The sequence below is a fragment of the Thamnophis elegans genome, chromosome 3, assembly GCF_009769535.1.
Source record: "Thamnophis elegans isolate rThaEle1 chromosome 3, rThaEle1.pri, whole genome shotgun sequence".
Taxonomy (NCBI): domain Eukaryota; kingdom Metazoa; phylum Chordata; class Lepidosauria; order Squamata; family Colubridae; genus Thamnophis; species Thamnophis elegans.
The window spans coordinates 97,703,584-97,729,079 of record NC_045543.1 but is presented as its reverse complement, the minus strand read 5'-3'; the positions used below and the strand labels follow the sequence as shown (position 1 = coordinate 97,729,079).

The window sequence follows — 25,496 nt, the reverse complement described above, 5'->3', positions numbered from 1 at the left end:
GAAAGGTTTGAGGATTTATTTTTTTTAAAAAAGACAATATAGAGAACATAGATATAAGTATATTTTTCCAGCACAAAGTATGAACTCCATAAAATTGGTTATCAGTAATTTCAAATAATCCTTAATGAACATGACATTTTATTGCTACACCATGTGGCAATGGCCATTGGCATACAAAGCTTTAAAAGAGAGTAGATTAAATTTTCAAAGTGATTGTCAATGAAGAGCTGCTCATTCTGACTTCTAAGTGGAATTTCTGCCCTTGATCAGTATGATGCTGAGTACCAATTCATATTAGACAATAAAAGTTCAATGTTGATGGTGTTAATATGAGGTTTCTTTTCTTTCTCTTGTGTTTTGTTTCTACACAAAAATTAAAATTCAGACCACTTCTAGCTAGCCGTTCAAGGTAATGAAAGTCCAGTTTGTTTTGTTCCTATATTTGAATATGTAAATGATTGGCTGTAGATTTGCAAATGTTCATGTTCACATGTAAAAAAGAAATCAGCAAAATATCTATTTCATGGGATAAGTATGGAATGCAAAAATATAGTATGTTTATGACTCATATCATAGATCTTGTATTTGTCATTCAGTTCAGTTAATAATATTTGAGATGTAGAAAGTTCAGTTTATACAGTTATTTGTATCTGAATTGTCAGTTTCAAAAAAGCCTCAAAGGTATGTGTGCTAAAATAAAACTTGTTTTTTTTAAACAGGCCGCTACCCTCCTTTTGCAGTTAAGACAAAAATGGCATAGTTTATTTCTGCGACGTATGAGAGCTCCTTCAAAGCCATGGTCTCAAGTTGATGAAGCAACAATACGAGCAATCATTGCAGTTTTGAGCACCGAAGAACAATCTGCAGGTCTGCAGCAACCTTCAGGAATTGGGCAAAGACCAAGACCTATGTCTTCTGAAGAACTTCCCTTAGCATCTTCTTGGAGATCAAACACCAGTCGAAAAAGCTCAGGAGAATCAGAGTTTGCAGATGATGCTTTTAATGCAGAAAGGTTAATATCTCAAATTTTACACAGCAGGAAACCCATTTTTTAGAAGCTCAGTAACAAATGGGAAAACAGTTTTTAGTTTTTTTTCTTTTAGAAGTGACAGGGTCACCCAAAAAAATTGCTGTTCAGCTAGGTGGGTCACCTCATACTATATGTTTGCCTTCTTTCAAGAAGATGTTTCTTGGTGCTACATAACTTATGTCATTTGTAAAAGATGAATTAAGGAATCTGGTTGATTCTTACTCTTGCGAAAAAATGCATACTCTTGCTGTACAATGAGATGGATGGATGGACGGACGGACAGACAGACATTTAACTACTACCTAAAGTTTATTGATTTGGTTTCATTAATTAAAATATGGACAATCTGGTAAAGTGCATAGTTTTCTTAGGACCATATAAAATAATTATTATCCTAACAGTTTAAAAACAAGCTATATTATATGGAAATATTCTGCTAGTTCTCTGTTTATGGAAGGTCAGTATATAAATAGATATGTTTGCATACGTATATATATAAAAATCTCTCATTATATATATTTTCCTGTGAATCCTGCTAAAAGCCGAATGTGTCATATGTATTAAAACAGGCATCTTCCCAACATAAATATTAAGGTAGTTTGATATCATTGAAACATCATATTCAATTTAGAATTTAAAACATGTTAATGCTTTCAAAAATGGAAGTGTTAAACATTTATGCTCATAAATGAACAAAATGCAGTGAATGAACAAAAGAGAAATCTAAATCAAATCAATATTTGGTGTGGCCACCCTTTGCCTTCAAAGCAGCAGCAATTCTTCTAGGTACACTTGCACATAGTTTTTGAAGGAACTCGGCTGGTAGGTTGTTCTAAACATCTTGGAGAACTAACCACAGATCTTCTGTGGATGTAGGCTTTCTCACATCCTTCTGTCTCTTCATGTAATCCTAGACATACTCGATGATGTTGAGATCAGGGTTCTGTGGGGGCCATGCCATCACTTTCAGTACTTCTTGTTCTTTACGCTGAAGGTAGCTCTTAATGACTTTGGCTGTATGTTTGGGGTCCTTGTCCTGCTGCAGAATAAATTTGGGGCCAATCATACGCCTCCCTGATGTTATTGCATGATGGATAAGTCTCTGCCTGTATTTCTCAGCATTGAGACCACCATTAATCCTGACCAAATCTCCAACTCCAATTTGCAAAAACGCAGCCCCAAACATTCAAGGAACTTGCACCATGCTTCATTGTTGCCTGCAGACACTCATTATTGTACTGCTCTCCAGCCCTTTGACAAACACACTGCCTTCTGCTACAGCCAAATATTTCAAATTTTGACTCATCAGTCCAGAGCATCTGCTGCCATTTTTCTGCACCCCAGTTCCTATGTTTTCGTGCATACTTTAGTTGCTTGGCCTTGTTCCCACATCGGAGGTATGGCTTTTTGGCTGCAACTCTTACATGAAGACCACTTCTGGCCAGACTTCTCCAGACAGGTACAGATGGGTATACCTGGGTCCCATTGGTTTCTGCCAGTTCTGAGTTGATGGCACTGCTGGACATCTTCCAATTTCGAAGGGTTATAAGCTTGATGCGTCTTTCATCTACTGCACTAAGTTTCCTTGGCCGACCACTGTGTCTACGATCCTCAACGTTGCCCGTTTCTTTGTGCTTTTTCAAAAGAGCTTGAAAGCACATCTTGAAACTCCAGTCTGCTTTGAAATCTTTGTCTGGGAGATACCTTGTTGCTGCAGTATAACTACCTTGCTCAATCTTGCCATAACATGAAACTGTCTTTCACAACCTCACCTTGGTATCAGAGTTTGGCTGTTCCTCACCCAGTTTTACGCCTCCTACACAGCTGTTTCTATGTCAGTTCATGACTGGGTTTCAACCTATGTGTGACATTGATGATCATTAGCACCTTTTTGGTATAATTGGTTGATCATACACCTGACTATAATCCTACAAAATCCCTGGCTTTGTGCAAGTGTACCTATGAAAATGGATGTTGGTTTGAAGGCAAAAGGTAGTAACACCACATATTGATTTGATTTAGATGTTTCTTTTGTTCGCTCACTTTGCATTTTGAAAATTGACAAAAATAAACAATCATTATAATTCTGAAAGCATTCTTTGTTTACAGCATTTTTTCACACCTGCCTAAAACTTTTGCAGAGTACTCTGTGTGTGTGTGTGTGTGTGTGTGTGTGTGTATACACATACACACATACACACACATATACATGTGTGTGTGTGTGTATAATACACACGCGGACAAAATAACATAAGCTTTAACAAAAGCCATATATTAAACAAACTCTTTAACTTCAAAATCAAATACATAGGAAATAAAGGAATGTTTTAGGAAAGATGTGAGTATAATTTGAACGTGGTTACAACATCTCTAAAAATAATTCTCTAGTTGTTTCTGCTAAAAATACTACGGTACATTTGACAGTGATTGAGCTTCAGGGCCTCTCAAGTATTGTGGTATTGTGATGAAAATGTGCCTTCTCTGTCATTTCCCCAAATGGCACCCCCCAAGGATACGTCTTTGCCTATTGTCCTGGGATTCTAGAAGACCCTTAAGAGCTCTGTTACATGGCCTGGGAGTAGCATATTTGGAGAGCCCCTGCCATGTTTTTGTTGTTACTGTTGTGTTTAGTTCCTGCTTCATGTATTGTTTCATGCTTTTAATCTTCAATTGTGTATTTGGATAGTGTAAGCTGCCCAAAATCTTTTTTGGAGCAGCCAGTCATAATGATGACAATCATGATAATACCTCAAATGTACTTAGTTTTTCTTTTTCTCTTTCAGAAATACTCCCAAAGCAACTTTAAGCTATGATATAAACAAAGAGCAAAATAATACAATATTAAGGTAATGTTTCTCTTATAACACTTCTTTTAAATTTTACATTTACAGTAGCATTAATATTGTTATTTTTCCAGGAAATTAAGGTAACTTTGCAGGAAGCTCAAGGATACCTTTAGGATATCTCAGACTATGGGCTCTGATGATATTAGGTAACCGTAAGTATTACATTCATTTCTTCCCATTCCCAAATCCTAAACCTAGCTTCATAATGACAGATCTCAGAAAGACCTTGGAAACAGTTAAGTATTTCTATGCTTCTGAGCTATTTACTTAATACCAGGTATGGTTACGCCACTTAATTTTTGCTTTACTACAATGATGAGATTGTCTTATATAAGTGCATATAAAATGTGCTTAGTCTGATAGACCTGAAAATAAGAGGAATCCTGCAGGAATCTTTTTGAAACAACGTTAAAGCTGCAGTATCTCTGGTTAGAACCACAGCTTATTTTTATTAAACACTGCATTCTGCTTTTCATTTACAGAGTCTTAATGAAATCTACATCTCCAGCATTTCACCAACCTCTGAAATATAAAGAAAGGGGTGTTGTGCATTCCAAACGAAGCACAGATGACAGGGCAGACCAAACATCTGTGAAATCTACAGATAGCATCAGTTACCCCAGTCCCTGTGCCAGTCCTTCTCCTCCATCATCTGGGAAGGTATATAATACTTTGAAATCCTAGTAAAAAATAATGCAAACTGAAGAACATTGGCTAAAATCAAACACCAAACTAAAATAAGCCTACAGCGATGGTTAAAAGTTTGTGAACCCTTTTAAATTCTCCTGTGCGCTGCTTGGAGAATCAAAGCATGGATTAACTGTCTATTAGCATAGAGACTGAGTTATGAAATTGTTGACCATGCCTCCTCTGACTGGAAGGATTCAGTTTTTTTTAACTCAGTCAAACCTGAAGAGACGTATAATTTTCTCTAGGATAATAGACAAATTAACTCTTATTAACGGTAAGTATTTTTTTTCTTGTAGCATGCTCCTTTTTTCCTCTAGATGACTGCAGATTGTAAAGGGCAGGCTGTTCCGTTCCGACGGACTGCCTAGCCTGGCCGTTTATCAGCGCAATATTGGTGCCTCTTATGCCTAAATCGGCTGGGACTGGTGATGATTGACTGCTCTTGCCTACTGATCGCCACAGCTGAAAGCTGGGGCACCACTTGTGTCAGCTACCGTGGGCGCAATCCGCTTATTAAGTGCGATCAGTTCCCTCTTCGCTGAAATAGTTTGCTGCTGGGCTTGCCTGCTCAAACGTGATCGGCTTGCCAGTTTACGCGTGATCCGCTTAAAGGGCGCATTCGGCGTTCTGCTGCCAGTGCTACCGCTACCGCCGCAACTGTTGTCGCCACGAGGGAAAGTGGCGTTGCAGCTGCTATTGCCCCCGACGGTGTTTGAAATGGTGGCCATTTTGGTAGCGTTTGAATTTTGCGCCATTCAGAGCCAAGAGAAACAGCTGCCAGATTCTTCCCGCCAAGTAGCGTTATGCAAGATCACCCAAAGGTGGAATTAACTGCCTCTTATTGCCAGCCGCCATTGCACACAAGGATTTGTCCGGTGCAGTTCAACGGCTCATGCTCTCCTCACACAGTGCAGCCTATTGCGAAAGCCCAATAGTTAGAATGAATCTTCGCTTCTCAATTTGGCTAGTTTATCTGAGTGAGCTTTCTAACAGCAATAATGGCAGATCACTTGGCCCTGGGAACAACTCTGGGGCAGAAACCTCCCCCTCATTGCCATCCAATCAGTACAGGGCCAGTGATAGGGTTGGGAGGACTGTCACCAGGGCCTCCTGCAGAACCAGGGCAGGCACGTCATCTGTGGCTGCAGATAGGGTCTCGGGGCACAAGGAGAAAAATAAGAAAGCAGCTAGGCGTCAGGCCACCTTCACTTCCAGCAGGTCTCCACCAGCTCTTACAGTGCAGGGATTTCCATCTGCTTCCCCACCCAGTCTGGCAGGGGTCCAAAGTTGGTCCCCTGATATTCCTATGACATAAGACTTCTTTGTAGGAGAAGTGGGATTGGGGACCCAATCCTTATCTGATTTCTCAGTCATGTTGGAGGGTCAGGCGCTTGCGCCTAGGTGCACAGAACCGTCATCCACCTTTACTCTCACCGCGGCAGGATTGAGGCCCAAGGAAACTTCTTCCCTCAATATTCCTTTGGAACTCAGATATATGCTCTCCCCAGTGCCATAACGCAGGAAGTAGATGCTGAACTCCAGCAAAGGGGACAACGGCCCAGACAGGTGGCTTTATCCAGGGATCCATTTGCTTACCAGGAGGATCCTCCCTCCCTGCTCTCTTCAATTCACAGTGAGGGTTCTATCCTGGGTCACCTGGTTGAGCAGGAAATTTCTGATTTATTTTGGCCCCCATTGTTTAAATCATTGTTATACAAGGCCAAGGCCACCACCAACATGGGTGGCGGTGGGATTGGATTCCATGGACCGGTTCTTTGCTGAACAGGTTCAGGAGTAGGATGTTATTCCCTTTCCTAAACTATTTTAGGAAAGTGCAGAAACAGTGGACGCAGCCTGCTGCGATCCCACCTCCCAGCAATGGCGACCGAAAGCTATATAGCTCAACCCTGGAGGTAGATGGGATTCTTCAGTTCCCTACTGTAGACCCCCCAATTGCCGCTTTGGCCTCCCCAGCCCTGGTGCCATCCAAACTGACGGAAGGCCTCAAATGGGAGGATCGCAAAGCCGAATTGATGATACGCAAGACGCACCAGGCGGCCGCCTGGGTGTTACGATCAGCAGCTGCAACCTCATTTTTGAACCGGACATCCCTGGTGTGGCTTAAACAACTCTAGGCCAGAGTTGCCCCAGAGGATATGCGGCTGCACCAGGATATCAACAAATTGGTCACAGCACTGGAATATTCCTCTGACGCTACTCTTAACGCAACTAAATTTGCATCTCAAGTTATAGCGTCCAATGTCACATCCCGCCTCCTCCTATGGCTCCGCCATTGGCAGGCGGATATAAAATCTAAATGGCGCTTAGCTTCAACTCCATTCAAGGGTGGGCCCCTGTTTGGTACTGCCTTGGATCCCATTTTAATAGAGACAAGGAACAAGTGCAAGGTGCTTCAATCCACCAACAGGCGTTCTGATAGGAGGCACCAGCCTTATTTCAAGAGGCAACCATTTCGGGCCACAGATTCTGGGTTCACAGCGGCACCTTATGTTCCCCAGTACAACCAGCCATAGACACAGGGACAGGACCGGTCAGGGGCCCGGGATAGAAATAGACAACAGAATCAGCAACAGTTGCAGGCTCGGCAGCCACTTCGTGGCGCCAACAACCAGTCCTTTCACTGGTATAGGTGATTCCCAAAGAGATGGGCCTATTGGCGGACGATTGTCAGTCTTCGCAAGCCAATGGGCAGAAACGACCTCGGACGCTTGGGTCGTTCAAACAGTGAAGCTAGGCCTCACTCTCCATCTCCCCGAGAAGTTTCATCAAGTGCCCCGTGCCCAGGTGTCAGGTAAAATAGGGGCTCATGAACCAAGAGATCCAACACCTGTTATCCATCGACACCATAGAACCAGTTACCAAGGGACAGGAAAGGCTACGGTTTTATTCGATCTTGTTCCTAGTCCCCAAGTCCTCAGGAGGATGGAGGGCCATCCTAGATTTAAAGCAACTCAACCTTTATATCAAATACTAAAGATTCAAGATGCAGTCTCTCAAGAGCATATTGATCTGCATCAGACAAGGTGACCTGATGACATCAGTCAACATAAAAGAGGCCTACCTGCATGTGCCAATGTATACAGCACAGAGAAAATTCCTGTAGTTCCAGTTTGCAGGCCGCCACTTTCAATACAAGGCCCTACCATTCGGCCTTTCGTCAGCCCCACGAACCTTTACCAAGCTCCTGGCAGCAATAGCCGCATATCTTCGCTCTCTAGCGGTCAGAATATATTGCTATCTCAATGACATCTTTTTTTTTAAAATAAATTATTTATTTATTTATTTATTTATTTTCAAAACAAACATATATTGTAAAAAGTATATCAGCTGGTTACAAAAAGCTTTTGTGCATCTCTTCCACCGTCATCAAATATAATTCATATTAATTCAAATATCTTAACTCAAATATTTACTATATTAACATCATCATACCTCCACTTTTATTTGACTACAGTTATTTAAACATCCTTCATCCTTAAGTATACCAAGATTCAATCCATAACCACATGCTGGCATTTCATTTACTTATTTATAAAATCCTCCATTAACATTAAGTCCTCATATCCTGTTTTAGCTAAAGATCCATAATATTTAATACCAAAGTTTTCTCATCCTCCATGTATATAATTTATTATCATTATCCTTTCCTTATTTAACTATATCCTATATCATAGCATTTTCCCCCTATTAGTTAAAATTTAACTATATATAGTTTTGTTTTTTTATGATAATTATTATTGTTATTAATAATCTTTATATATAATCCAAAAAATTTCTAACCTTCCTTTCTCATATCCAATTATTGCTTATCATACAACTCAACATTGTATACATTACTATCATTATCAATTTTTATTTAACTATACCTATAACTAAGTTTAGCTAATTTTGAATTAGCTCTTCCATCTATCAACCTGTATCTCTCCAATAACAGAACAGTCTTATATCTGCTGCCATTTGTGGATCCAATTCTCCAAACATCTTTTTGAACGAATCCATACGAAGAAATCTTTGCACCTTCTTGTTTGTGGTATCTCTCATATAATGTTGACGCCCTCTTTTTGTTTCCTTTATCAGCTTGTCTTTAATGCTCAGCAGTGATATCAAATGTTTTGCAAATAGTATTTCATAGTCCATAAATTCCTCGATATTTTGTTCTCCTTCTATGCCCTGTCCTTTGAAGTAAATTTTCTCTCCATTTAACTCCTCTTCAAATATTCCATTCTTTCCTCCCTCAGAAATAAACCAATTGTCACGAATATCAACAAGCTCAAATTCTTTATCTCCATTTTCCATCTTATTTTGTATTTGGTAAACATCCTCAGTTTTTTCCTCATATTTTGTTGCCCAAAACACCAAATAATCCAATTTTTTCTGAATTCTGTCCTCTGTATCAAACACCCTCTTCAAAGCTGAAAGTATCGCTTGGAGAGACGCCATGTTTATACGCAGTTGTATTTTTTCTTAAAGGCTCTGAAGCATTCGCAAGTGAAAGCAGACTACAAAGGGAACAGCTGTACAATCTTATCAGATCTTAAGCCAGAACAGCCAAGCAATAAAAGTGTCAAGATGTAAACAGTCAAATTGTAGTCAATTAGTTTACAGCCAGCTTACAGAGAATCAGAAGAAATGTTGGAGTAATCTATCCATTTGAAAAGGTTTGCTTAGAATCAATCCATGTGAATAACATTTAAAGAGTAAGATAACCACTGTCCAAAACCATTAAAAAGATCAAAATCGCCGCTAGGTTCTTCTTTAATTTAAATTAGTTTTAAAAAATTTTAGGCAGTCCATTTTTCTTTAAACAATAAAAGGTTCTTACCAACTGAAAAAACTTCTTCTTCAAATTGCCCTGACTTTGTCAGCCTTAAAAGACTGGAATTTTTACTGCCAGACGAAGACTTTAAACCTGCTTTTCTCGGAGATTTTGTGATATCCCCGAGATCAGCAAGATATAATCTTCCTGTTCACCATCTCTTCAGGATGATTTAGGTCCGTTAGAACCCCCCAGCAATAAAAGTATCGAGTGCGATCTCAGAGCTTTGAGATCGCACGTCATCTCGTCACGGCATCCAGCCTCCGACTCTATGTCAACGACATCTTGATCCTCTTGTCATCATGATCCCAGGCAGTTTGATATCTTCAGACGACTATCAACACCTTGCAGTGCCACTGCTTTGTACTGAATTTCCCAAAAAGCCATCTTTAGCCGACTATGAGACTGTTGCATCTCGGGACTTTCATAAACTCCGACACATGCGAGGTGGCATTATTTCCGGAACGACGCAGCAGCATCTAGTCGCTGGTGAATCACATTCAAGGTCAGAGTCCTGGCAGTACTTTCCCAACTTCTGGGAAAAATGATTTCGTGTATAGACATTGTTCCCTGAGCACAATTCCATGCTCGTCCCCTCCAGTGGTTCCTTCTTCCGTTTCAGAAGACACACACCAGCCACTCTCAATCCAGGGTGCAAATTCCACCCAACATGTCCACATCGCCCCACTGGTGGAAGACTCCCAACCTGCTCCGGGGGTCTCTATTCAAGGAGCCGGAGCGCATTATAGTAACAACAGACACGAGCCTATATGGGTGGGGAGCACATTCTCTCGATCAGGTAGCCCAGAGGTGCTGGAGCGCGCAAGAGCTCAGGAACATCATCAATTGGCTGGAACTGCGTGCCATCCGGCTGGCAATTCACGAATTTCAGGACTTGGTCAGGACAATCAGCCTCCAAGGCTCATGTCAACCGCCTGGGAGGCACGCGGTCCAAGTCACTGATGTTGGAGGCGGAATGATTCCACTGTTGGGTGGAGAAACATCTTTTATCAATCCGAGCAGAGCACATATTGGGGACCATGAATGTACAAGCGGATTGGCTGAGCAGAGCAACGGTGGATCAGATGGAGTGGGATCTATCCCCGGCACTGTTTCAGGAACTATCCCGCAGGTTTGGTCACTCAGAAGTAGACCTCTTGGCACAGCCTCAGAACACTCACGTCCCACGGTTCTTTGCCATGTTCCAGGTACCAGGAGCGGAGGGTATCGATGCACTAAGCAGTCCTTGGCCACCAGGACTGCTTTATGCATTTCCGCCTCTCCCAATAATTTCACAAGTCATTCGGAAAATATTGGTGGAGAGAGCGGAGGTCCTGCTGGTCGCCCTAATGTGGCCATGATGCCCCTGGTATGCCGACCTGCTGAATCTGTCCATCTCCCACCCTTGGAGAATTCCGGACACTCAGATATCCCTCTCCCAGGGGGCACTAATTCATCCAAGCCCCCAAGACTTACAATTAGCCGTGTGGCACTTGAGAGGGATAGCTTAATCAAGCAAAAGTTTTCTACCAAGGTCATTAAAACAGTCCAGGCAGCTCGGTGTCCATCGACAACACGCATTTACGAAGCCACCTGGAGAGCCACAGAGCCAACATTAACCCCGTCTCTGCCTCGGTACCACAAGTGCTCGAGTTTTTACAGACGAGTACGGACAAAGGACTTACTCCCAATACTCTACACTGCCAGATTACAGCACTGTCGACGGTCATTTGCGGCGGACACGGTCGTTCCCTATCTCACCATCCATGGGTAGTCATTTCTCAAAGGGGCTTCAAATCTCAAGCCCCCCGTAATCCATCACTATCCCATGTGGAATCTGACAGAGTACTCCAGGCTCTCACCGCGGAGCCATTCGAGACCTTCCATTCAGTTAGTCTCAGTTTGTTGACCCTTAAAACCATTTTCCTTGTAGCCATTACATCAGCTCGGAGGGTGTCGGAACTAGCAGCCCTGTCTGTCCGCGAGGACCTCTGTATCTTTCATCTGAACAGGGTGATCCTTCGCTTGGATCTGGCATTCCTCCCCAAGGTCAATTCATGGTTTCATCAGGCACAGGAGATCATCCTCCCGGGCTTTTGTCCACAGCCTGCACACCCTAGGGAGAGGCAATGGCACGGTCTTGACATTTGCAGGGCACTGTGCCGAGGTGGCACAGTGGTTAAATGCAGCACTTCAGGCCACTTCAGCTGACTGCTGTTCTGCACTTCAGGGGTTCAAATCTCACCGGCTCAAGGTTGACTCAGCCTTCCATCCTTCCGAGGTGGGTGAAATGAGGACCCAGACTGTTGTTGCGGGCGATATGCTGACTCTGTAAACCGCTTAGAGAGGGCTGAAAGCCCTATGAAGCGGTATATAAGTCTAACTGCTATTGCTATTGCTATTGTTATGTGAAACACACGGCTTCATTCAGAAGGTCGGAAGCCTTATTCGTTGCTTTTCAGCCAGCAACCATGGGATAGAAAGTGTCCTCCAAAATCATTGGACGTTGGCTGAAAGCATGCATTGCCCTTGCGTATGAGAGCCAACCCAGGCCTGTGCCCAGATGCATCACTCCTCATTCCACCAGGAGCGCGGCTACTTCGGCAGCCTGGGCCACTCAAGCCTCGGTTGAGGAAATTTGCAGGGCGGCGACCTGGTTATTGACTTTGCCCTTCATCAGACACTATAAATTGGAGTGTTTGCTTCGGCAGAGGCCTCATTTGGGCGATGAGTCCTTCAGACGGTCCTAACAGCTTCTCAGGCCCACAACCAGCTTAGCTCCTGCCCTTGAGATTCATTGCTTTGGCATGTCCCGTGCTTGGATTCTCCAAGCAGCGCACAGGCGAACGACTGTTGAATTACCTGAACGTTCCTTCTATGTGCACTGTGAGGAGAATCCACCCCGTCCTGGCTTCAGCTGGTCCAGGGAAATTCGGAACTTGTATTTCCGGTTCCGCATTATTTGGGATTGACACATGCCTTGAATTTGTCGGACTTTATCATTTACATCTGAACTACTAAAAACTATATCTCTTAGTCTGGCTGAGCCTTTGTACAAAACTGAACCCTTCCAGTCAGAGGAGGTGTGGTCAACAATTTCATAACTCAGTCTCTAGGCTAATGGACAAAGTTAATCCATGCTTGGATTCTCGCAGCGCACATAGAAGGACCATTCAGGTAAGTGAAAGGTCGTTTTCAATATTTCTGCATAAGTATATCTTAATACGTATTGTAATCGGGTCAAATTCAGCAGGTTCTGACAGATTCTGGAGAACTGGTAGCGGAAATTTTGAGTAGTTCGGAGAATCAGAAAATACCACCTTTGGCTGGCCCCAGAGTGGGGTGAGAATGGAGATTTTGTAATATCCTTTCCCCAGGAATGCGGGGAGAGTGGGGATTTTGCAGTATCCTTCCCCTGCCACGCCCACCAAGCCACGCCCACAGAAGCGGTAAATAAGTTTGAATTTCACCACTGATTGTAATAAGTACATTACATACTTATTCTAATGTCTATACAAGTCCTAAAATAGTATAAAGAGAACCCAGTAACAAATGAGTAAAAGACATACAGATTATGTTCATATATTTATTGGGAAAAATGATCTAAACCTACATATTTCTATGTAGCAAATGTGAACCTTTCCTTTTTCAGTAATGCATACTCCTTGGGCAAGCAATCACTGGTAAATATTTTCTAAACTATTGATCAATCCTGCACATCAGCTCAAAGGAATTTTAGCCCATTTTTTTTGAAATGTTTCAACTCAAGGATGTAGTTTTTCACAATGAATGGATGGACAAGTATGATGTTTTTGATTCATTTGTTTCACTGGGTTTTCTTTATCTAGTTTTAGATGATTTTATGCAGAAATATTAAAAATCCAAATGATTCACAAACTTTTAAGCACTACTGTATGTTATTGTGAATAGACTGTGGTTTTCAATATTTTATGTTAACATTCCAGCAGGTACTTTATCAAGAAACCTGAGTCATAACTTCAAAAATATACATTTTCCCTTAAAAACATTTACAAGTTTAAAAGGCATTCTATTATCTTTTTATAATAATAGTGGTGACAAGGTAGCAGTGAAGAAAGGCTTCAACACTGGTTTTATATATATATATATAGGAAACTCACAGGAAGGTCACTCTGTTAGCCTACTTCTGAGCAGGTTTGAGCTGAAATTTGTCTGTGTCTGAAGTACTCCAAGGCTCTAATTGCACTGTACCACTTTGCCAGAGAAACAACTTGATTCTTTTTTTGCTTGAGTGACAAAAAGAAAAAGGAATGATGCTGGAAGAAAGCAGTGAGAGTGAAGAGGAATTATTCCATCAGCATCAAGAGATGGAGTGTTGCTTTCATTCCACCTTTGGAGACAGATAGTCCTGATCACATCAAAGCATGACTATCAGCTTTCCACCCTGTCTATTCAAGTGCTACCTTACAACTTCATTTGTTGATCTAGCATGGAGAAAATAGTTTGTTTGCCAAAGTGGGTGACATCTTCAGTTGCTGGAAAAACAACAAATTAGTTCAAGAGTTTTTCAAACTTGACAACTTTAAGCATGCTGGTTGTGGAATTTGGGGGTGGTGTTGGTTTGAAGTCCACACATCTTAAAGTTGACAAGTTTGAAAAACATGGTGTTAGGCTGAAGGAACAGTAATGTGTATAAAGGAGGCAAATTGGTTGGAGGAGTTAAAAAAAAGAGGATTTAAAAGAGGATTGAAGTGCAAACAGAAAGGCTACAGTATGCTTGGGAAGTTCACTCAATAGGGATTCGCTGGATTTGCCTTGCATCCTACTTAGACCACTTTCACATTGCACTGATGGAATAGGAACATCTTGTTATAAAGCATGAACAATGTGAGTCCTGACAATATTTTCTGATGACTAATATTATTGGATATAATATTATTTAAATTAATAAATTATTAATTTAAATTCTTTTATGCAAAATACCTAGCCCCTTTTTAACCACCATTAAGTAAAACTGCACACTCCTACTAAAGCTTTAATATAGGTATAAAACATTTTTTAAAAAACAATGTGTTAGCAAGTATTAGGCTAAAATGAAATGCTTAGTGAAGTGGAATAGTGACTTAATTATATAATCCATTCCACATTTCTAGCTATAGTGATTTTTGCATTTTCCCAAGAGGCAAAATACCAATTTGCTCGGGAATCAAGAACAGTTTTTCATCTCATTTAATTATGAAACCTTGGCTATAGTTTGACTGTAAAATGTTTAAAACAAATAAGATCAAATAAAATCTATTTCCAGATTTACATACTATTTTGGGAAGCTTAATGACAAGCCATAGCAGAAGGACCAAAGTGTATTGATTCTATACTGCAATTATACTGAAGTTCCAAAGTCACCAGTTAAACGTCAGTGGGATTGTTATATTTGATTTTGTACTTAATTTGGAGCATACAGCATTCATACAGGGTTCTCATTCTTTTGGTTGACAGCTCTTAAATTACATGGTACAAAAATTGCTGAGTTCTTAAAGTTTTTACAAACCGTAATCATATATCCCAAGCACTATAAAATAAAACTTTTTTTGCAGGGTTCCAAATCTCCGTCTCCACGGCCAAATATGCCAATTCGGTACTTTATTATGAAAAGCAGCAATTTAAGGAATCTTGAGATTTCACAACAGAAGGGGATTTGGTCTACAACTCCAAGTAATGAGAGGAAACTGAATCGTGCTTTTTGGGAAAGTAGTGTTGTTTACTTGGTATTTTCTGTCCAGGGATCAGGACATTTTCAGGTAAGAACTTTCCAAATTCACGATTCACTACATATTACTTACATGTTGATAATTTCAGGAAAAAAATGTGCTTTTGTGATATACAGATAATTCTCACTTAAAGGCAGTAATTGGAACAAGAATTTACATCTCTAAGCAACATAGTAGTAAAGTGCAATGTCATTCCATTTAGCAACAGACATTCTGGCAGTCCAGGTTGCTGTCATTAAGGGAATCACCATGGATCAGTAAAAACAACGATGTCATGTAGTTCAGAGGTGATATTCAGCCAGTTCAGACAGGTTCTGGAAAACCGGTAGTGGAAATTTTGATAGTGGGGAGGGAATGGGGATTTTGCAGTATCCTTCCTGCCACGTCCACAAAGCCACGCCCATAGAACCGGCAGTAAAAAAAATTGAATCCCACCACTGATGTAGTTGCTGTTTGCCAACTTCTCCTGGCTTCCACATTGAATTTGCTTGCAGGGAGTCAGCAAAGAAAATTGCAGATAGCAATTGTGTGACCATGGGATACTGTGATGACCATATGAATAAAGAGTGGTTGCAACTACCATTTGTTCAGTGCATTCTTAAGTTTGAATGGTCCTTGAATAAATGGTTAAACAAGGACCACCTGTGCTCCCTGCAGATGCAAAGTAACATTGTAGATTTTATATCATGTGCAGTAAAATTTTCATATAAAAGCTGATTCAGACAAGGTTTCCCTTCACACACATACACACACAGAAACACATTTTTGTGAACATTCTCATTTTATTTTTACGAATGTTTGAATTAAATAATCTTAATAGAATTGAAGTATTTTTCATCACTAGTAATAGCATTGTGGTAAATACGACTGTTGTGATTTTATCACAACTTCATTTTAAAGGAATAAACCTATTTTTGGGAGAGGAGGCTGCTTTTTTAAATAAATGCTCACATATAAGGATGAAGGCTGAAAACTAATACATGATTTGGTTAAATGGTATATAATGTCAAGACAAAACAATCCTAAAGTATTGCCTGGATTATGCTGCTAAACCTTCACTGCAGTGGCTTCCAACAAGCAAAGTAAATGAGGGAAGCCAGATTTGCTTAATGAATACAGTGATTTGTTTAATGACCATAGCAAAAAAAGGTTGCAATATCATGGGCAACTTTCTTGCCGCATTGCCTAGTGACAGAAGTTCCAGTTCTAATTGTGATTATAAATCAAGGATTACCTACAACATAGAAGATATTGTTTTAACACAAAGCTGAAAATTAATATCTAAATTTTACTTAGATTTTTAATCTTGCTAATATTTCCACAGGGTTTTGCTCGAATGTCTTCTGAGATAGGCCGTGAGAAAAGTCAGGACTGGGGTTCTACTGGTTTAGGGGGAGTGTTCAAGGTGGAATGGATCCGGAAGGAAAGTCTTCCTTTTCAATTTGCTCATCATCTGCTTAATCCTTGGAACGACAATAAGAAAGTACAGATAAGCCGAGATGGCCAGGTATGCTACTTTTTACACTATAAAATATGATTTCTTGCTTCTTTTAGTCTTTATTGTCATCAATGTTTTCATACAGGTAGTTTTTTTAAAAGCAATAGATGGGAGTCTTTTGCAGTTCTGAAAATATTTCTGGAAAAAAAAACAATTTTTCCCATTATTATTAAAATGATACTGAATCTCATTGCTTCAATTCTGTCTGTCTTTATAAAGTGCTTTGCTTTTTTATAAGCCATAATTTAAATTTTTAGCAATCTCAAAGCCTTTTTTTCTCCTTCCATTTAGGAACTGGAACCTCAGGTTGGTGAACAGTTACTACAACTATGGGACCGTATTCCTCTAGGGGAGAGAAACACAGCAGACTGAAAATAAAAGGGCAAATTTTGAGGTAGGTGCAAGTCCCAGGTTGATATTATAAATGAAAGTGTTGAGATTTTCTTCTTTTACTGATTCACCTCAAGGCATTTAGATATTTGGGAGAAAGTAGCTGCCATCAACACATAGTTAATGTAATGTTAGATGGCCTATATACGTGAAGCCAGAAGAGGGAGAAGTGGAGCATATACTCTCTGTATCACAGTAATAACAGCAGAAGGGGGGGGGGGGAACTAATGTGGGAATGTATCTATGACATATTGCCACACTTACTTATACTGCAAGACACTCTTCCAGAACAATTTTGTACGGCAGATCTTTGGAAACCAACTGAGAAAATGTCAGGATCATTTACCAGAAGGCAGATGTTTTGGTTATTGCAAAAGTAATAGATAAATTTTAATTTCATCCTTCTCCTCCATAGTTGCATCTCATGTGAAAGGCAGCTAAAATCATCAATGCTCATGCAGAAAAGAAGTGCCATAATGAATAAGATTGAAGGAAACCAGGGGCATTTTTCAAACACAGACTGAACTAAAGGGGCTCCTGTTAACTTCCACTAAGAAATTTGTTCTTCACCTTGGAAGTTCTACTGTTTGCACATCAAATCAGATAAGAACCTGGTGAACTGTGAATAATGTTGTAATTATATTTAATATATCTTTGGAGAAATAGATATATCTACAATGCATAAGTTTTCAATAAGGTCCTGTTCAGAAATGCTCAAGGGCAAAAATAAGGAGCATGGAAAGTTTAAGGTCGAAATAATTGTAGTAAATAGACAAATGAGAGCTTCTTCTCTATTTAAACTTGAATCAAATTATTGAGAACTATATGTATCTTAAAGGGTCCTTTAAGTTGGTTTCAGGACGTTTAGTTTACATTCTGTATAATATGAGCTCACAAAAAGTGTTGGATATTTTTGTATATTCTTGTAGCAGTTGTACCAGAAATAATTTCTTCAGTATCGAAGAAAAGGACACTTGAAAAACCATGTGGTGTTAACCATGTGACAACCTCAAGTACTTTTTTTCCCCTCTCCTTCCTTTTAAAATTTTTCTTTTGTGTACTTCTAATTTTTCTTTTTCTTTCTGTGGTTTTTATATTTTATTAAATACCTTACTCCTTACTTAATTCTTTATCTGATTTACTGCATTTTACTTTTAGAGTGATATTGGCCACTACAACCTGTAGTTTCTTTATCTAATGTTTTGAGAAGTGGTGGGTCAGTTGAACAAGAAGAAAAAATGTCATGCTAAAGAAATGATACCTGAGTACATCTAAGCTATGTTTGAATAGAGTTAAAGAGCCATTTAATTATTTGTCATGGTGTAATCTAATAATGAAAAAGGAATGACATTTCTTATCCAAAACCACTACATGGAAGAAGAAATTATAACGGAAGGCTTCATCTGCAGCATTCATTGCTTTTTCATTCAGATGTTCCTTTTTATATATATATTTATCCATAGTGTGATTATTTGTAATTTTTACACATTCATTTAGTATTCTCTTGTTAATGAATTATAAATCATTATAATAATTGTAAATCAATTGTGAATCAGTATCTTAAGAAGTTTTAAGTTGAAATAAGATGTTTTAGAATAAAATTGTTTTGTTTTAGTCATGTGGTTTGGAGTAATTTGTAATATTGCCAAAAAGTTATCAAGTTATATTGAAGAGTATTGACCTACAAAACTCTCTTCACTTGTTGATTGTTAAACTACATTCAAAATCTGTGTACAACAACAGAATTCTGAAAGCCAATAATTTTGTCTCTATCTCATCCTATGCAAGACAAAAACAAAGTGGGGTTATTTTGTGATTTATTTCTCACACTTCCTTTAGCCTCTGAACTCTATGACCTCTTGTCCAAGTTTGTTGGTTCACTCATACCTTCCCCAACATCAGCTCTAAATTTCTTTAAAGTCTCTATCCTTCCTCAGCTTCCTCTTGCAGGTGAATCGTAACATTTGTATAGGTTATATCACATTTTCCCCTGGAAAATGCAATTTTTCTGCAAAATTGCTTTGGTTCAGGTTCACTACCTACCAATAGGTTGGCAGCAAGATGGAGTATATATGCACAAAAGATAAGCTGGTCATCTCAGCTTTGTGTAGTGTTGATGTGTTCTATATCTCTTTTGTTGATTGACAAAAGAAAAGTGATCTAAATGAAACATCATATTTTTCACAAATGTAAGATGACCCACCATTTTATTGAGGTAAATAGTTCTATTTTAAAGTAAATGCAGGAATAGCATTGAACCATATTTAGTTATCTTTTGTTAAGTATAGTTTCATGCCAATCCTCCATTGATGGGTTCCAGATCCCGTTGCAACTGGTACAGTTGCAACGGAGCCTGGCATCCTCCATATGAATGCGTGTAGCACGCACATGCATCTTACCATCCAGTGACGCCTCCACGACGCTCCAGCTGCTTGGCAGAGTGTCGCACAGGCGCTGTATGCGCCGTGCGCATACACGGAAATGCCGAAGAGTTTAAAGACAGGTAAAGAGTGCCGGTAGGCTCTCCGGAACACCGTACTAGAACAGTATCCGGTGCTCCAGGCAGGGTCCGGTACATTCGTAATAGGGTGTACTGCCTGAAACCCACCACTGCTATCATCTATTGTGTAGAGAAAAGTAGAAAGTTCAGTAAGCTTATCAAATTTCCAATTAATAAGAAATATGAAGGCAGCAATGGAAACAAATTACATGCAGAATTTGAATCTGATTATCATCTGCATTGACTGAACAGGGTTCATATCTATGAAGGACTAAAATCAGTTCATTAGAATGACCAATTACATTTCTATTCACTCTGCAAGATCTCACAGAGAATTGATTAGTCTATTTGGCCTAGATATAATAAGCATTTTTTATTCTGTACAGCAGGAACCAGATTATTTTTAAATTGAAGATTACAATTTAGGCCTGGCTAGGAATGTCTTCCATTTCCTTCCTTTGTGTAGAAAGTGCTGTTTAAATTGGTCCAGCTGTTAGAAATTATGGGAATGAGAGACTATTGACCTCAGCAAGCATGTTTACTTCCCATAAACTAAAGTCATACTGCATCTGTTTGTTAGAAACTTCACAGGAAAACACTGTCTTGTTGGATTCATTCAGTCCTGAAACACTGGGATGAAAAAACGTTGTATAAAAGACAAGTGCAGTTTGTACTCCTGGCCACTAAACGTCACATTGAAACAGTTAAATCAAAGGATAACTCACCAGTTTTGATATAGAAATACTTACTGTGGACAGGTTAGAAACAATTTCTCTACAAAAACTAATGTTTTCATATCGGTTTGCTTCTCAGAAAATATACTTGTAAGACCAAATGTCAAGGCATTTGTTTAAATTGCAGTGCTAAATCTGAGTTTTGTCTTCTGCAGTTGTGAAATGATCTAAGATTCAGAGTTACTAACATCTGCCTGATGATTCCCCAGTTGGCATAAAGTTCTCTAGTGCCATCACTTCCCAGAGGATGGACCAGACATCTAATGGGACTGTTAGGTTTTCTGATAATGTTTGGGGAATTTCCAAAGCTGATGGTAGGTTTTCACTATTTACTGGAATAAATAGTTAACCTTAGATAAAATTGCACTTGAATGGCCCTTCCCAGCTTGCTGAGACAGACTAGCCTTTTGGTTTTTTGAGAAACTCTGGAAATGAAACAAATCAAAGATATGTGTAGAGTGCCACTAGTTAAAACAAGGATCAGATGTAACAAACCACAGATAAGACATAGTTTGAACCTGGTTTAAAATTTAAATGTCCTCTCAAATTCACAGCTCCTGTTTGAAGAACATGTAGTAATAATCATAGTTTCATCTATGCACTATTTACAACCTTTCTGGAATAACAAGCAAAACTCACGGTCACTCTTCTCTTAGTCAGTTTTGATTGGACTGTTGAACATGGGTTTGCCCTTGGAAGAGCATTCAGAAGCTGCAGCCGGTTCAGAAGACAGCAGCTCAAGCAAGGGGGTGGGGGGGGGGTGTACCTCAAGATATAATACATAATACCTTTCCTCTTGAGATCTGTCAGATAGCTTCTGATGTAATTCAAGAGGTTGACTGCCATTTTCACCATTGTTTGAGTTTGGATATTTCCCCTCTCTTGTATCACAGCTTCCTGACTGATATGTTCCAATAGGTGAGCTTACTACATGTGCCTTTTCAATCCCAGCCCCTTTAGAACAGCATCTCCCTCTCTTTCTGATCCATAATCAGCCCCTTCACTTCTGGTTTTTAAGAAGTCAGTGAAAACTGGGTTGTTCCACCAAGTCAAGGAGACAGGACTACTGTAATTGTCTCTCCGTTGTGAGGTTATTGTTAATATTTTTGTTCTTGGCTTTCAATTCCATAGAAATACTCCTAGTTTTTGAATTGACTATATACGGTAACTTAATGCCAATTATGGATTTGAAAAGTGTATGCTATTTAAAAGTTGGCAGACTGGAGCAGCCTATAAGACATAAATAAATAAAATACAATTGGAATCTTATAAAAAGCAGCAGGTTGCTCGAGAATAGAGCACCAGCATTATGCTAGGTGGTGCTCTTGTATAAATGTTTGCTTTAAAATGCTTTAATATGTCTTCACGGTTATTCATTATAATATGCTTCCTAGTATAATGTCACTAAGCAGGACTTCTCAAAATATGGGTTGCCCTGTCTCCCCATAGAAAGGTCATAAGCAGCTTAGTTTGGCAACAGTTCTGCAATATGAACATTTTTAATTGCTTCAAGCTGACCTCGGACTACTTAATATCACTAAACTTATAAACTGATCCTCCACCTGTTTCCTTTTCTCAGCACTAACTTATCTGTTAATTTGATAGATACTAAATTTATAACTCATTACTACTGAGGAACAGCAATTCATTAATATCTCTTGACACTTCTTTGAAAACAGTATTCTCAACAACGTTTCTCAATGAATTGCTGTAAAAATGCTAAAATGCTTTTATTTATTTTTTAACTCTAACATTGTTTATACCCATATTACAAAATGCACATGCACATCCATACTTGTTCCTTTGTTAAATGGCTCTTGGTATTATTTAGCCAGGCTAAGTAATTAATAGTGTTGATGCAAACAAATATAGCAATAGATGTTGCATTAATCAAATATTAATAAACTCTGCCAAAATAAGACATAATGGGCAGAATGTTGGAAATGGGTGGTTTTGTTAGGTATTGAAACCATTTAAATGCAGATGAACATACAACTTTTGTATTATTTGGGGGGCAGTTTGGTGACACTTATCTTGAGCATCTACCTGACCTTGTCTGGTTCAATATCTAAGGAAGTCGTGTGTGTTAATATTTGGATTGGAATTGTCCAGGAATAGAAGCCTGATCAACTAGATTTGGAAGTTAAACAACAAATTCCAGAAGAAGGCAAGGGCCTACTATTTCCTTCTTCATGTTAAGGGGACAACATGGATATTTTTAAAAAACTATGAGGAGTCAAAAATCAATTCAAAAGAGACTTTAGCTAAGGCTAGGTTCTTACAAAACTAGGTCCTTATCACTAGAGCAGCTCAGCTTGACAAATTCTGTTCAGTCTTAGCAGAGCTGAGGCAGCAGATAGTTTGAAAATCAAAAGCAGCCCCCCTGGCTTCTCAGTGGAATTTATGTCTGAAAAACTACAATGCCAAAATTGAGTATTTTAATGGGGCAACCTTCTGTCAATTATTGAGACAAAAAGCTTTGCGTCTGGGCTTGTCTGGAATTCAAAAGCAGAAACTGCAGGGGAGGCAACCAATTCAAAATAAAGCATCAGGCAAAGTAGTGTTAGTGAAGTGTCAGCAATATCAAGGATTAAAATGTGATCTATGAAAATACGCTCTATTTAGAAATGCACAGCATACGCACGATCAAAAAGATTAACTACCATTGTCAGGTATCTGATCTACTGGAACTTATCTGCTTTAAAAAATACTTCAGGCTTTCATTTATATAACTCTCTTTGTCTTCTACCCTTAGCAAAGCTGTGCACGTAATAGGCACAATATATTATCATTACTGTTATTAATTGCATAAAAATGAACCTCTTGATTGGTTCTATATGATATCCTTTTCAGTTACACGACAACACTTTGTTATGCATAAGACTTTGCTCTTAGTAAAATTCTCTCTTGGTTCTCCTGTCAGTGCATATTTTCAGGGCTGTCACAATTCTGACCTGAGGTTTTTCAATGTGTTTCTGTAAACTTGTGTAATCAGAGAAAAAAAAGGTATTGTAAAGAAGGAATGCTAGTCTCATGTGTTTTCACTGAGGGGAAAATAAAAGCATTTTCCATCTTTTCATTTTATTGTAAACTATAAGAAAAATGAATTCTAGAAAACAAGCAAGCATCTTTTGAGGATTTCAATTTTCCTCATTCTGCTGTATCTTACAAAGTTGGCAGTTTTGATTTTCAACATTTTACTCTTCTCCCTTCAGAATTTGGCTGAGAAGGAATTTGATTTTTTTAAAATTTTGTGATGAAGATTCCAAATGACATCATCTATCACCTTCCCTTTGCAGAGAAGAGATGCAATCAAGTTTTGCAACTTGACTTCTTGAAATGAATAATGATTGGTAAAGATTCTTGTACATTTCTAGAATAATAACAGTGATGTCATGAAATGTTAGAAACTAAAAAAGATAACTGGTACTACAGAAGGGCATACCTATTCTGCAAACATACATTATCCTGTTTACTGCTCTGGGTGTTAGGAGTAGAAATAACAAGAAATGTTTCTTTATTCCTTCTGTACTTTTCCCCATATGGAAGACTAATATTCTTGTGCTCTCTCTTTCAGTTTGCTTTCTGTAAGAGGAATAGATCCCTTTTTCTTATTCTGTTCTACCATTGCAAGAGCAGAAGAAGAGATGGCAACTTTCCTTAATGTATCCATAATAAAAGAAAGGAAATTAAGGATTTCTTGTATTTTAGCAATCTCGGGAACCTAGGTTTCTCTAGTCTATTTACTATACATTCTGTTTAAAGACCCCAATGAATGAATATAATCAAAAGGACCTAAATATTTTCTCAACAACTGTGGGCTTCTTGCATGTATGCTTGGAGACTTCAGTATAGCAGTACTGCAGTATATAATCCTAGAACTCTCAAAGTTTTGTACCAACACATGGATGTACTGAACCAATGCCTGGAGGCTGTTCAGGCTGGATGGGGAGAAGTAGACTTCAGCTTCATTCTCATAAGACTGAGTAACTACCGGTATCACTGTTTGGCTATAAACAGTTTAGGTCACTGATATTTTCATTGCTGATCTTAGAAGGGCTTGTACTTCCCAATGCAAGGCTGGTGTAATGTTAGGGTCATCCTGAGTTTGCAGTTCTTTCTTTAAGACCTGGCTCTGTTCACAAGCTGCAGTTAATGTATTCATTGATATTTTTGTGGGTCCCCTGTCATATTTATATGTTTTATAGCTCTGTTTGTTTTAATCTAGGCTACCTGTTTATGTGTGTTTAATTGATTTCTGGATTTTGTAAATCACCCAGAATCTAATGAAGTCAGCAACTGTAACAAATTCAACAAAGAATTACCCAAATAAATCAAATCAAATTCAGCCTTAACTGCTGGTCTGTTAACTCACTATAGTAATCTTCCTCAGCCTGGTGTTTAATTTAATTACAGAGTTCGCAGACCAGCAGCCAAGGCTGCATTCAGGTTGAGAAAACTTTTAGCAAAATATTTCTACTGACGTCATCCTTTGTTGGTGACTTTTTTTTCAGGTAAGTTGGTGACTCACCTGAAAAACAATAGTCTCTGAAAAACAGTGGTAGGTGGTAGCCCCCATTTTGATTTCCCATTATGCCTTTGGTATATATTGTTCCAGCACACTGGGAAATTTTAAAGCCAATTCACAGATTCAACTGCTGAGTTTGGGGAGCATAAGAAAAGGCAGAATCATGTTTCTCTGGGATTACATATTAATAACTAAAAGATTTGTCTACTGTTATGGTATCTATCTAGCTAAATATCTTTCTCCATTCTTTTATTTATCCATCCATCCATTCTTCCATCTCTCTCTCTCTCTCTCTCTCTCACACACACACACACACACACACACACACACACACTCACACACACACACACACACACACACAATTTGTTTCCTGGCTCTCAGATAACACGAGTCTTGAGGTAATACCATTTCTATATAGATAAATGATAATCTTGATCTCAAGCCTGTAGTTCTTCCAAAGGCAGTCCTGTAATTTCTTTGATACCATCCATGTTTCATAGCAATTATCTTTTTTTTATTTCTTCCTTTAACTTCATTTGGGACAGTAACAGTCTCTCAGCCTAATCTACCTTATAACATTGTGGTAAGGAAAAATTCGAGGCATCAAAACAATATATGTACCTTGAGCTTCTGCAGGAAAGATATTTATTCGCTCTAGACCTCATCTAGTCAGATTTCCAAACCAATTGAATTCAA

General features: G+C 39.0%; 1 protein-coding gene across 3 annotated transcripts in view; it reads left to right on the top strand.

Moving 5' to 3' along the window:
- The window catches only part of YTHDC2 (YTH domain containing 2), a 51,039-nt gene extending 33,045 nt beyond the window's left edge, over window positions 1–17,994 (top strand). For all 3 annotated transcript variants that reach the window (XM_032213428.1, XM_032213429.1, XM_032213430.1), the window contains exons 25-31: window positions 720–1,012; window positions 3,814–3,876; window positions 4,359–4,536; window positions 14,977–15,180; window positions 16,475–16,657; window positions 16,940–17,042; window positions 17,454–17,994. In XM_032213428.1, coding sequence (XP_032069319.1) covers window positions 720–1,012; window positions 3,814–3,876; window positions 4,359–4,536; window positions 14,977–15,180; window positions 16,475–16,657; window positions 16,940–17,020 — 1,002 coding nt within the window. In that variant the 3' untranslated portion in view covers window positions 17,021–17,042; window positions 17,454–17,994. The remainder of the gene's footprint in view (window positions 1–719; window positions 1,013–3,813; window positions 3,877–4,358; window positions 4,537–14,976; window positions 15,181–16,474; window positions 16,658–16,939; window positions 17,043–17,453) is intronic.
- Window positions 17,995–25,496: the final 7,502 nt, after the last annotated feature.